Source organism: Nerophis lumbriciformis, linkage group LG14, assembly GCF_033978685.3.
Source record: "Nerophis lumbriciformis linkage group LG14, RoL_Nlum_v2.1, whole genome shotgun sequence".
NCBI lineage: Eukaryota > Metazoa > Chordata > Actinopteri > Syngnathiformes > Syngnathidae > Nerophis > Nerophis lumbriciformis.
The window spans coordinates 45986381-46000801 of record NC_084561.2 but is presented as its reverse complement, the minus strand read 5'-3'; the positions used below and the strand labels follow the sequence as shown (position 1 = coordinate 46000801).

Here is a 14421-nt window from a genome sequence, read left to right as displayed (position 1 = left end):
TTTTACTTTTTGTTGTAGTAGTTTTTACTATTTGCCTTATGGTCGCCAGCAAAGAAGAATCCATAAATTAGCTGCAATGTTTACAAGCCGCAGTGTTCAAAGTGTTGGAAAAACCTAGTGGAATTTACGGTACTTCACATCAAATATTCATTTTTGAAAATATGCTTGTGTTTTTGCCATAAAAGTGTGTTTTCTTTCTAAATATCCCAATTAAATCAATAATGTTTACGTTTACTATCCCAATTAAACAATAATGTTAACGTTTAATATCCCAATTAAAACAATGTTTACGTTTAATATCCCAATTAAAACAATAACATTTAATATCTCAATTAAAAAAATAATGTTTACATTTAATATCCCAATTAAACCAATAATATTTACTTTTAATATCTTAATTAAAACAATAAAGTTTATGTTTAATATCTCTATTAAAACAATAATGTTTACGTTTAATATCTCAATTAAAACAATAATATTTACGTTTAATATCTCAATTAAAACAATAATATTTACGGGTAATATCCCAATTGAAACAATGTTTACGTTTTATATCTCAATTAAAACAATAATGTTTACTTTTAATATCTCAATTAAAACAATAATGTTTACTTTTAATATCCCAATTAAAATAATAATGTTTACATTTAATATCTCAATTAAAACAACAATGTTTACGTTTTATATCTCAATTAAAACAATCGTTTGCTTTTAATACCTCAATCAAACCAATAATGTTTACGTTTAATATCTCAATTAAAACAAAAATTCTTACGTTTAATTTTCCAATTAAACCAATAATGTTTACGTTTAATATCTCAATTAAAACAAAAATTCTTACGTTTAATTTTTCAATTAAACCAATAATGTTTACGTTTAATATCTCAATTAACCAATAATGTTTACTTTTAAAACCTCAATTAAACCAATAATGTTTACTTTTAATATCTGAATTAAAACAATGTTTACTTTTAATATCCCAATTAAAACAATAATGTTTACGTTTTATATCTCAATTAAAACAATAATGTTTACGTTTTATATCTCAATTAAAACAATGTTTACTTTTAATATCTCGATTAAACCAATAATGTTTACATTTAATATCTCAATTAAAACAACAATTTGTACGTTTAATATTCCAATTAAACCAATAATGTTTATGTTTAATATCTCAATTAAAACAATAATGTTAACGTTTAATATCTCAATTAACCAATAATGTTGACTTTTAAAACCTCAATTAAACCAATAATGTTTACTTTTAATATCTCAATTAAAACAATAATATTTACGTGTAATATCCCAATTGAAACAATGTTTACGTTTTATATCTCAATTAAAACAATAATGTTTACTTTTAATATCTCAATTAAAACAATAATGTTTACTTTTAATATCCCAATTAAAATAATGTTTACATTTAATATCTCAATTAAAACAACAATGTTTACGTTTTATATCTCAATTAAAACAATAGTTTGCTTTTAATACCTCAATCAAACCAATAATGTTTACGTTTAATATCTCAATTAAAACAAAAAAAATTCTTACGTTTAATTTTCCAATCAAACCAATAATGTTTACGTTTAATATCTCAATTAAACCAATAATGTTTACTTTTAAAACCTCAATTAAACCAATAATGTTTACTTTTAATATCTGAATTAAAACAATGTTTACTTTTAATATCCCAATTAAAACAATAATGTTTACGTTTTATATCTCAATTAAAACAATAATGTTTACTTTTAATATCTCATTTAAAATAATAATGTTTACTTTTAATATCTCAATTAAACCAATAATGTTTACATTTAATATCTCAATTAAAACAACAATTTTTACGTTTAATATTCCAATTAAACCAATAATGTTTATGTTTAATATCTCAATTAAAACAATAATGTTAACGTTTAATATCTCAATTAACCAATAATGTTGACTTTTAAAACCTCAATTAAACCAATAATGTTTACTTTTAATATCTGAATTAAAACAATAATATTTACGTGTAATATCCCAATTGAAACAATGTTTACGTTTTATATCTCAATTAAAACAATAATGTTTACTTTTAATATCTCAATTAAAACAATAATGTTTACTTTTAATATCCCAATTAAAATAATAATGTTTACATTTAATATCTCAATCAAACCAATAATGTTTACGTTTAATATCTCAATTAAAACAAAAATTCTTACGTTTAATTTTCCAATCAAACCAATAATGTTTACGTTTAATATCTCAATTAACCAATAATGTTTACTTTTAAAACCTCAATTAAACCAATAATGTTTACTTTTAATATCTGAATTAAAACAATGTTTACTTTTAATATCCCAATTAAAACAATAATGTTTACGTTTTATATCTCAATTAAAACAATAATGTTTACTTTTAATATCTCATTTAAAATAATAATGTTTACTTTTAATATCTCAATTAAACCAATAATGTTTACATTTAATATCTCAATTAAAACAACAATTTTTACGTTTAATATTCCAATTAAACCAATAATGTTTATGTTTAATATCTCAATTAAAACAATAATGTTAACGTTTAATATCTCAATTAACCAATAATGTTGACTTTTAAAACCTCAATTAAACCAATAATGTTTACTTTTAATATCTGAATTAAAACAATAATATTTACGTGTAATATCCCAATTGAAACAATGTTTACGTTTTATATCTCAATTAAAACAATAATGTTTACTTTTAATATCTCAATTAAAACAATAATGTTTACTTTTAATATCCCAATTAAAATAATAATGTTTACATTTAATATCTCAATCAAACCAATAATGTTTACGTTTAATATCTCAATTAAAACAAAAATTCTTACGTTTAATTTTCCAATCAAACCAATAATGTTTACGTTTAATATCTCAATTAACCAATAATGTTTACTTTTAAAACCTCAATTAAACCAATAATGTTTACTTTTAATATCTGAATTAAAACAATGTTTACTTTTAATATCCCAATTAAAACAATAATGTTTATGTTTTATATCTCAATTAAAACAATAATGTTTACGTTTTATATCTCATTTAAAACAATAATGTTTACTTTTAATATCCCAATTAAACCAATAATGTTTACATTTAATATCTCAATTAAAACAACAATTTTTACGTTTAATATTCCAATTAAACCAATAATGTTTATGTTTAATATCTCAATTAAAACAATAATGTTAACGTTTAATATCTCAATTAAACCAATAATGTTGACTTTTAAAACCTCAATTAAACCAATAATGTTTACTTTTAATATCTCAATTAAAACAAAACTTCTTACGTTTAATTTTCCAATTAAACCAATAATGTTTACGTTTAATATCTCAATTAACCAATAATGTTTACTTTTAAAACCTCAATTAAACCAATAATGTTTACTTTTAATATCTGAATTAAAACAATGTTTACTTTTAATATCCCAATTAAAACAATAATGTTTAGGTTTTATATCTCAATTAAAACAACAATTTTTACGTTTAATATTCCAAATAAACCAATAATGTTTATGTTTAATATCTCAATTAAAACAATAATGTTAACGTTTAATATCTCAATTAACCAATAATGTTGACTTTTAAAACCTCAATTAAACCAATAATGTTTACTTTTAATATCTGAATTAAAACAACAATGTTTACTTTTAACATCTGGATTAAAACAATAATGTCTACTTTTAATATCTCAATTAAAACAATAATGTTTACTTTTAATATCTCAATTAAACCAATAATGTTTTGAAGTTAATGTAAAGATGAGATGTAAGTAAAAAATAAAAAGTTATTTCTCATACTAGAATGACTGAGACCCCAGGCACGGGCTGGGGTGGTGAAAGCAGGATTCTCACCAGGTTGTCCTCGCTGGGTGCGTGGTACTTCTCGGTGCCCATGCGCACCAGGCCGTCGTCGTAGAGGAAGATGCGCAGCGGGTCGCAGGAAGTGAGGAGGACGTAGATGCGCAGGTCAAACTTGTAGCCCTCCATCAGGAAGGGCTTGTCCAGGTACTCCTGCACGATGAAGTGGTCCTGGGCCGGAAGCTTCTCACAGTTGCGGACTAGAGAGATCCTGCAGAGACACATTAATCCTCCGGGGGGGAAATGGAATGTCTTGAAACATGTCGACAAGAAGATCATTAACTACCATGATGAATGGGACTTCTATTTCTCTTCACTACATTTCAACTTGCTAAAGACATAGTTCTCTAATTCACTGTAACTATGGCAACAATTACATTTAATATCCCAATTAAAACAATAATGTTTACATTTAATATCTCAATTAAAACAATAATGTTTACATTTAATATCTCAATTAAAACAATAATGTTTACATTTAATATCTCAATTAAAACAATGTTTACGTTTAATATCCAAATTAAACCAATAATGTTTACGTTTAATATCCCAATTAAAATGTTTACATTAAATATCCCAATTAAAATAATGTTTACGTTTAATATCCAAATTAAAACAATAATGTTTACGTTTAATATCCCAATTAAAATAATGTTTACATTTAATATCTCAATTAAAACAATAATGTTTACGTTTAATATCCCAATTAAAATGTTTACATTTAATATCCCAATTAAAATAATGTTTACGTTTAATATCCCAATTAAAAAAATAATGTTTACATTTAATATCTCAATTAAAACAATAATGTTTATATTTAATATCTCAATTAAAACAATAATGTTTACGTTTAATATCCCAATTAAAATAATGTTTACATTTAATATCCCAATTAAAATAATGTATAAGTTTAATATCCCAATTAAAAAAATAATGTTTACGTTTAATATCTCAATTAAAACAATGATGTTTATGTTTAATATCCCAATTAAAATAATGTTTACGTTTAATATCTAAATTAAAACAATAATGTTTACATTTAATATCCCAATTAAAATAATGTTTACATTTAATATCCCAATTAAAACAATAATGTTTACGTTTAATATCCCAAATAAAACAATGTTTACGTTTAATATCCCAATTAAACCAATAAGGTTTACGTTTAATATCCCAATTAAAACAATAATGTTTATGTTTAATATCCCAATTAAACCAATGTTTGTTTAATATCTCAATTAAAACAATTATGTTTACATTTAATATCCCAATTAAAAAATGTTTACTTTCAATATCTCAATGAAACCAATAATGTTTACTTTTAATATCTCAGTTAAAACAATAATGTTTACGTTCAATATCCCAATTAAACCAATAATGTTTACATTTTATACCTCAATTAAACCAATAATGTTTACGTTTAATATCCCAATTAAACCAATAATGTTTACTTTTAACATCTCAATAAAAACTATAATGTTTACATTTATTATCCCAATTAAGACAACAATGTTTAAGTTTAATATCCCAATTAAGACAATAATGTTTAAGTTTAATATCCCAATTAAGACAATAATGTTTACGGTTAATATCCCAATCAAGACAATAATGTTTACAGTTAATATCCCAATTAAGACAATAATGTTTACAGTTAATATTAAGGGTGTGGGAAAAATCGATTGGAATTAGAATCGCGATTCTCACGTTGTGCAATTCAGAATCGATTCTCAATTTAAAAAAATCGAGAGTTCTGTGATCTTGTTATATGAAAATAAAACGCATTTTAATATTTTCTTGATCAAAATGTATGTCACACCGCTTTTGTTTCATCTTTTGTTAGCGGTCAACATCCGCTAAGCTAGCAGTTGACAGAAAGTACATTTAATGTTTGATGGATTGATTTGATGAGTCTACACAGTTGAGCAGCTTGGTTGATGACTGCTTCATATGTGGGATCAAAATAGCAAACAACAACAAAAATCAAAGGTGAAAAAAAACACACAGCAATTGTGCAAAAGCCCCCAGCTGGAGATGAGTGGAAAAGAGCAGTTTTGAAACTGCTGTGGGAAGATGATCGCAGCAAATAAACCTGCTGAGTAGTTTTCTGTCGAGTGTTTGATTTCATAAATGCTATTTCATAAGTGGAGTGAAACTATTTTAGGGATCAAACAGAGTTTGCGTCTGTGGGTGAGTTTTATCTGCTGGGGAATTACTTTTTTGTTTGGTGAAGCTCCACCTGAAATATGCACTCCATCTTCTGTGTGCACTTTGAGCAGCTTAGGGCCAATCAATCAATCAATCAATCAATCAATGTTTACTTATATCGCCCTAAATCGCGAGTGTCTCAAAGGGCTGCACAAGCCACAACAACATCCTGGGTTCAGATCCCACATCAGGGCAAGGAAAAACTCCACCCAATGGGATGACAATGAGGGTACGTTCCATCTCACACCAGGACTCCGCCTAAGAACAGAATGAGTACGTAGACCACATGTAGTCCACGTCGTCAGTCAGCTAGGGTTGTAGTACTAGTAAAGTACTGCCATACTAATGAATCATAATCGGTACAATACCGCCTCTAGAAAGTACCGGTTCTTTTTTATTTATTTGTATTAACCAGAGGTGTGGACTCAAGTCACATGACTTGGACTCGAGTCAGACTCGAGTCATGAATTTGATGACTTTAGACTCGACTTGACAAAATGTAAAAAGACTTGCAACTCGACTTCGACTTTAACATCAATGACTTGTGACTTCACTTGGACTTGAGCCTTTTGAATTGACATGACTTGACATGACTTGCTACTTTCCCCAAAACCCAAAGATGAAAAAGTTATTCGGGAGCGCTCCGTATTTTTCATTGTGTACTTGTCTATCAGCGTTGCGTGTGTCAGCTGGTGTGCTCTCAGTACAACAGCCAATCAAATTACATCTACTTTGTTTTCATCACACAGCATTCATCCAATCAAATTGCAGGACAACCAACGAAGAAGACATGTCCAAACCACACGCCAGTGAACAAAAAATGATACCTAAAATAATTTTGTTTGGGTATAAAAATTACGAGGTGGTCAACACAAAACGGTTTGCAGTATGCAACACATGCGGTTCCAAAATGACTGATGGAGAGGCAACAACTTCCAACTTCGTCCGGCATTTGAAGTTGCACAAAGAACGGTAAGTTTTGAATGTAAGATAACGTTTATTGGCTAAGTAACGTGACTTTTATTTGCTGTGTAGTTAAATCAGTGAGGCTGTAAACTCACTGCTAACGTTATAACGTTATTGCAAACACGGGAATCTGTTGCAGTTCACTACCTTATTCATACTTTTTGTTCAGTGATTTTTTTTAAGCAGGGTTACGTTAGTCAATATATCACACGTAACGTTAGACGGCGGTCAGCAGCACCGCGTATTTTAGACACCTAAAAAAAGACAAAAATAGTCAAATAAAGGTCAGTTAAAATGTATACTATATTATGAATATGTGTACCGTTTTAGCTAGCTTTCTGACATACTGTTGGTTGTTTACCTCAGTGGTCCCCAACCACCGGGCCGCGGCCCGGTACTGGTCCGTGGATCGATTGGTATCGGGCCGCACAAGAAATATATATTTTTTTTTTCTTTTTTTAATTAAATCAACATAAAAAACACAAGATACACTTACAAGTAGTGCACCAACCCAAAACAACTCTCTCCCCCCTTTTGTTCTGGGCATTGAACATGAAGACTCTTCCTTCACTGTTCCGAGTGGCCATGAGAGTCTTGGCAGTGCCTGCCTCCAGTGCTCCAGTGGAGCGAGTTTTCAGCCATGGTGGCATCATACTACGCCCCCATCGTGCACAAATGACTGACAGACTCTTGGCTAATTTGGTCTTTTGCAAATGCAATGCAGCATAGGGCCCTGACATATAAAAAGTACAACTTTTTTGTTATGTTCACGTATATGTCATGTTTTTTCAATGTTAACACTTTTGTACAAATAAGTACATTTGCACTTTATTTTTCAATGTGTTTGTTCTGTAAAGGAATGAGTTAATGTTTAAAATGACTGGTTAATAGTGCTATTATAAAGTGCAATGTCAGCACAATTTTCTTTCCTGCAATTTAAAATGCACTTGTTTTAATAAATAAATACAGCGTTTGAAAAGCATACACAATCTGTGTTAATATATTAGTCTGTGGTTAAAAGGACTTGAAAGGACTCGAAACTCAAAATGCAGGACTTAGGACTTGACTTGAGACTTTCCAGTCTTGACTTTGGACTTGACTCGGGGCTTTCCAGTCTTGACTCGGGACTTGACTCAGACTTGAGGGCAAAGACTTGAGACTTACTTGTGACTTGCAAAACAATGACTTGGTCCCACCTCTGGTATTAACAGGCATGTCATGTGGTGACATTGCTGGTTTTATGAGCAGAGGAGCATGTTGGGCAGCGCACACACACACAGAGTACTTACAAGCAGACACAGTGTGTAGACAGAAAAGGGAGAATGGACGCATTTTGATGTAAAAAGTCAAGATAAAGGTGAAGTTATAACACTGAAACACCCTCAGGAAGAGATGCTTTAAGACATGGCTAACATCCATCCACAGTGTTTTAGCTACTTCTAAATCACTAATCCTGGTCTCCATGGCGACAAAGTATGTTTCTTACAAGTATTATTATCACTGGAGGATGAGGAATAGCTAAACATGCTTTACTACACACCGTAGGAGGATACAATAGCTCACCGCCGTCACAATGTAAACAAATGCCATGGGTGGATCTACACCTGACATCCATTGTAATGATACCAAGTACAAGAGCGTATCTAGTCAATACTACTATGATTACGTCGATATTTTTAGGCATCACAAAATCTTTTTTCCTTTTTTAAAAATGTATATAATGTTTATAAAGTCAGTAAATATGTCCCTGGACACATGAGGACTTTGAATATGACCAATGTATGATCCTGTAACTACTTGGTATCGGATTGATACCCAAATGTGTGGTATCATCCAAAACTAATGTAAAGTATCAAAGAAGAGAAGAATAAGTGATTATTACATTTCAACAGAAGTGTAGATAGAACATGTTCAAACAAAAAACAGCGCGACACCTACCCTTTACATCAGTATTTCTTAACCATATTAGTATTGGTTTATTAGGTATTATCTCTTATTGTATGATCCTGTAACTACTTGGTATCAGATTGATACCTAAATGTGTGGTATCATCCAAAACTAATGTCAAGTATCAAAGAAGAGAAGAATAAGTGATTATTACATTTGAACAGAAGTGTAGATAGAACATGTTCAAACAGAAAATAAGCAGATATTAACAGTAAATGAACAAGTAGATTAATAATCCATTTTTTACAGTTTGTCCCTCATAATGTGTACAAAATAATAGGTGTATAAATGACACAATATGTTACTGCATCCATCCATCCATCCATCCATCTTCTTCCGCTTATCCGAGGTCGGGTCGCGGGGGCAGCAGCCTAAGCAGGGAAGCCCAGACTTCCCTCTCCCCAGCCACTTCGTCCAGCTCCTCCCGGGGGATCCCGAGGCGTTCCCAGGCCAGCCGGGAGACATAGTCTTCCCAACGTGTCCTGGGTCTTCCCCGCGGCCTCCTACCGGTCGGACATGCCCTAAACACCTCCTTAGGGAGGCGCTCAGGTGGCATCCTGACCAGATGCCCGAACCACCTCATCTGGCTCCTCTCGATGTGGAGGAGCAGCGGCTTTACTTTGAGCTCCCCCCGGATGACAGAGCTTCTCACCCTATCTCTAAGGGAGAGCCCCGCCACCCGGCGGAGGAAACTCATTTGGGCCGCTTGTACCCGTGATCTTGTCCTTTCAGTCATAACCCAAAGCTCATGACCATAGGTGAGGATGGGAACGTAGATCAACCGGTAAATTGAGAGCTTTGCCTTCCGGCTCAGCTCCTTCTTCACCACAACGGATCGATACAGCGTCCGCATTACTGAAGACGCCGCACCGATCCGCCTGTCGATCTCACGATCCACTCTTCCCTCACTCGTGAACAAGACTCCGAGGTACTTGAACTCCTCCACTTGGGGCAAGATCTCCTCCCCAACCCGGAGATGGCACTCCACCCTTTTCCGGGCGAGAACCATGGACTCGGACTTGGAGGTGCTGATTCTCATCCCAGTCGCTTCACACTCAGCTGCGAACCGATCCAGTGAGAGCTGAAGATCCTGGCCAGATGAAGCCATCAGGACCAAATCATCTGCAAAAAGCAGAGACCTAATCCTGCAGCCACCAAACCGGATCCCCTCAACGCCTTGACTGCGCCTAGAAATTCTGTCCATAAAAGTTATGAACAGAATCGGTGACAAAGGGCAGCCTTGGCGGAGTCCAACCCTCACCGGAAACGTGTCCGACTTACTGCCGGCAATGCGAACCAAGCTCTGACACTGATCATACAGGGAGCGGACCGCCACAATCAGACAGTCCGAAACCCCATACTCTCTGAGCACTCCCCACAGGACTTCCCGGGGTACACGGTCGAATGCCTTCTCCAAGTCCACAAAGCACATGTAGACTGGTTGGGCAAACTCCCATGCACCCTCAAGGACCCTGCCGAGAGTATAGAGCTGGTCCACAGTTCCACGACCAGGACGAAAACCACACTGTTCCTCCTGAATCCGAGGTTCGACTATCCGGCGTAGCCTCCTCTCCAGTACACCTGAATAGACCTTACCGGGAAGGCTGAGGAGTGTGATCCCACGATAGTTAGAACACACCCTCCGGTTCCCCTTTTTAAAGAGAGGAACCACCACCCCGGTCTGCCAATCCAGAGGTACTGCCCCCGATGTCCACGCGATGCTCCTATTTCTGGGGCTGAGGTTGCTGAGGTAGTTAAAAAGCTCCTCGGTGGCAAGGCCCCGGGGGTGGATGAGATCCGCCCGGAGTTCCTTAAGGCTCTGGATGCTGTAGGGCTGTCTTGGTTGACAAGACAATATGTTACTGCATAGACTAATTAGGAGTCTTTGTTTGTTTACTTACTACTAAAAGACAAGTTCACTATTTTATTGAAGGACTAAATGACAATAATAAACATATGTTTCATGTACACTAACATTTTTTGTTACAATAAAGACAATAATGACATTTTTGTGGTCCCCTTTATTTAGAAAATGTCAGGACTTGATCTTGGGAGTTTGCTTTTCCGGGGTGCAACGGAAAGTTGGCACGGGCGAGACGGTAATTAAGGTACATGGCGGGTTTTAATATATCAATTTAATATATCAAAAAAAAGGGATAAATGAAAGCGCGCACAGTGGCGGATAATAAACTATGAAAAACAAAAAGATTATAAACATGGAACAAAAACTTACTTGGCTTGGACAAAAAAGGAGCAGCGTGAACATGGCCATGAAACAATGGACTGAGCATAAATGTGGTGTGAGGTCGTCAGGCCGAACAACAGAAAATGAATGAACTTAAATACTATGGACATGATTAGTGAAAGCAGGTGCGTGACTCAAAACGTGAAACAGGTGCGTGACGTGACAGGTGAAAACTAATGGTTAATCATGCAAACAAGACAAGGGAGCGAAAAAGCCAGAAACCAAAGATTCCTATAACTAAACAAAAACATGACTTAAAACAAAAACATGATTACACAGACATGACAGAAAAGTACGGAAAAACATTTTAAAGTTAAAAAGTTAAAGTTAATGATAGTCACACACACACACTAGGTGTGGTGGAATTATTCTCTGCATTTGACCCATCACCCTTGATCACCCCCTGGGAGGTGAGGGGAGCAGTGAGCAGCAATGGTGGCCGTGCCCGGGAATAATTTTTGGTGATTTAACCCCCAATTCCAACCCTTGATGCTGAGTGCCAAGCAGGGAGGTAATTGCTCCTATTTTTATAGTCTTTGGTATGACTCACAACCTACCCATCTGAGGGCGGACACTCTAACACAGACCTGGGCAAATGAAGGCCCGGGGGCCACATGCGGCCCGTTAAGCTTTTCAATCTGGCCCGCAGGACATTCCCAAATATTTTTTTTAGATCTTTAAGATGGAAAGTGTATGATGTGCACTTATCTTTTCTAATGACCGTAAGTCTTCAACTACCGTATTTTCCGCACTATTAGCCGCACCTAAAAACCACAAATTTACTCAAAAGCTGACAGTGCGGCTTATAACCCGGTGCGCTTTATATATGGATTAATATTAAGATTCATTTTCATAAAGTTTAGGTCTCGCAACTACGGTAAACAGCCGCCATCTTTTTTCCCCGTAGAAGAGGAAGTGCTTCTTCTTCTACGCAAGCAACCGCCAAGGTAAGCACCCGCCCCCATAGAACAGGAAGCGCTTCTTCTTCTACTGTAAGCAACCACCCGCCCGCGTAAAAGAAGAAGCATAAGCGCGCGGATATTACGTTTCATTTCCTTTGTGTGTTTACATCTGTAAAGACCACAAAATGGCTCCTACTAAGCGACAGGGATCCGGTTCATGAAAAGACGCAATCTCTCCATCCGCACACGGACTACTATTTCACAGCAACTGCCTAAAGACTTTCAAGAAAAGCTGGCTACTTTCCGTGCATATTGTAAAAACAAGATAGCTGAAAAAAAGATCCGGCCAGAGAACATTATCAACATGGACGAGGTTCCACTGACTTTTGATATTCCTGTGAACCGCACTGTGGATACAACGGGAGCACGTACGGTGAATATTCGCACCACAGGGAATGAGAAGTCATCCTTCACTGTGGTTCTAGCTTGCCATGCTAATGGCCAGAAACTTCCACCCATGGTGATATTCAAAAGGAAGACCTTGCCAAAAGAGACCTTTCCAGCCGGCGTCATCATAAAAGCTAACTCGAAGGGATGGATGAAGAAAAGATGAGCGAGTGGTTAAGGTAAGTTTAAGTTTACGCGAAGAGGCTGGGTGGCTTTTTTCACGCAGCTCCGTCCATGTTGATATACGACTCCATGCGCGCCCACATCACGCTGGTTTTTAATATATTATTAAAGTTTGACTGACCTATTTGACTGTTTTTTTGACATTCCTTTAGCGCAGTTAGATGCGGCTTACAACACGGGGCGGCTTATAGGTGGACAAAGTTTTGAAATATGCCGTTCATTGAAGGCGCGGCTTATAACCCAGGGCGCCTTATGGTGCGGAAAATACGGTATACTAAGTAGTTCAATGGTTGGAATCTGCATGATATACTAGCTACTATGGTCATCTAATTAGTTACTATGGTCATCTAATTAAAGTTAAAGTACCAATGATTGTCACACACACACTAGGTGTGGCGAGATTATTCTCTGCATTTGACCCATCACCCTTGATCACCCCCTGGGAGGTGAGGGGAGCAGTGGGCAGCAGCGGTGGCCGCGCCCGGGAATCATTTTGGTGATTTAACCCCCAATTCCAACCCTTGATGCTGAGTGCCAAGCAGGGAGGTAATGGCTTCCATTTTTATAGTCTTTGGTATGACTTGGCCGGGGATTGAACTCACAACCTACCAATCTCAGGGCGGACACTCTAACCACTAGGCCACTGAGTAGGTTTTTTAGTTACTATGGTCATCTAATTAGTTACTATGGTCATCAAATTATTTATTATGGTCATCAAATTAGTTACTATGGTCATCTATTTAGTTACTATGGTCATCTAATTATTTATTATGGTCATCTAGTTAGTTATTATGGTCATCTAATTAGTTACTATGGTAATCTAATTAGTTACTATGGTCATCTAATTAGTTACTATGGTCATCTAATTAGTTAATATGGTAATCTACGTCACAGCAGCTCAGACGAGGCACCAAGCAGTGTGGGCGGGAAGCGTTTCCACAGACGCGGAAGGAGATTTTCACAACAAAGTTCTAAAGCTTAGTGATATATCACATATACCAGATTGTAGGTGGGTTTATTTTGTTCCCTTCGCGTTCATATTTCACTGTTTGTTGCATTTTTGTTGCGTTTCACTTGATTGTAAAATATGTGGATGGAAAGGGGGTGTGACATTCATATGTTGTCAATATTCAGTGTTTTATCCTTCATAGAAAAATTTAAAATTCCATTACGTTTTTAAAGGCGGTCTGTCATAATGTTTTTAGCATTCAATCTGTCACGTTCGTGGCGCATGATGATGCGGGGTTTTGTTCTCCCAAGATGCAAGGGACGAATCCGGACAGGACTTGCAGGTAGTAACTTGACTTAATAATAAAATAACAAAAAACTGGTACAAAACAGAAAACAAACCGACAGGAAGAGTTGCCGAACGCACTGGAAGCTAAGGCTAACACTTAGCACAAACTATGGAACTTAGCTGAGTCTAGGAAACAAGAACGAACTTACGTGGCAGTCGCGTGATGCAAAAACAAAGAAAGCAGAACGAGTGATGAACAAAGGTGGGCTTAAATAGCGTCTGTGATTACAACAGGTGCGCGTCAGAAACACAAGCGGCAGGTGGAATTAATATGTAACTATGGTAACCAACTCAAAGGTGCACAGACAGGAACAAAATGAGTCCAAGACTAACAGAAAACCC

General features: G+C 35.0%; 1 protein-coding gene across 2 annotated transcripts in view; it reads right to left on the bottom strand.

The window, feature by feature from the left end:
* ttll7 (tubulin tyrosine ligase-like family, member 7) overlaps positions 1-14421 on the bottom strand; it is a 271036-nt gene that overhangs the window by 163703 nt on the left and 92912 nt on the right. For both annotated transcript variants that reach the window (XM_061975468.1, XM_061975469.1), the window contains exon 7: positions 3882-4098. In XM_061975468.1, coding sequence (XP_061831452.1) covers positions 3882-4098 — 217 coding nt within the window. The remainder of the gene's footprint in view (positions 1-3881; positions 4099-14421) is intronic.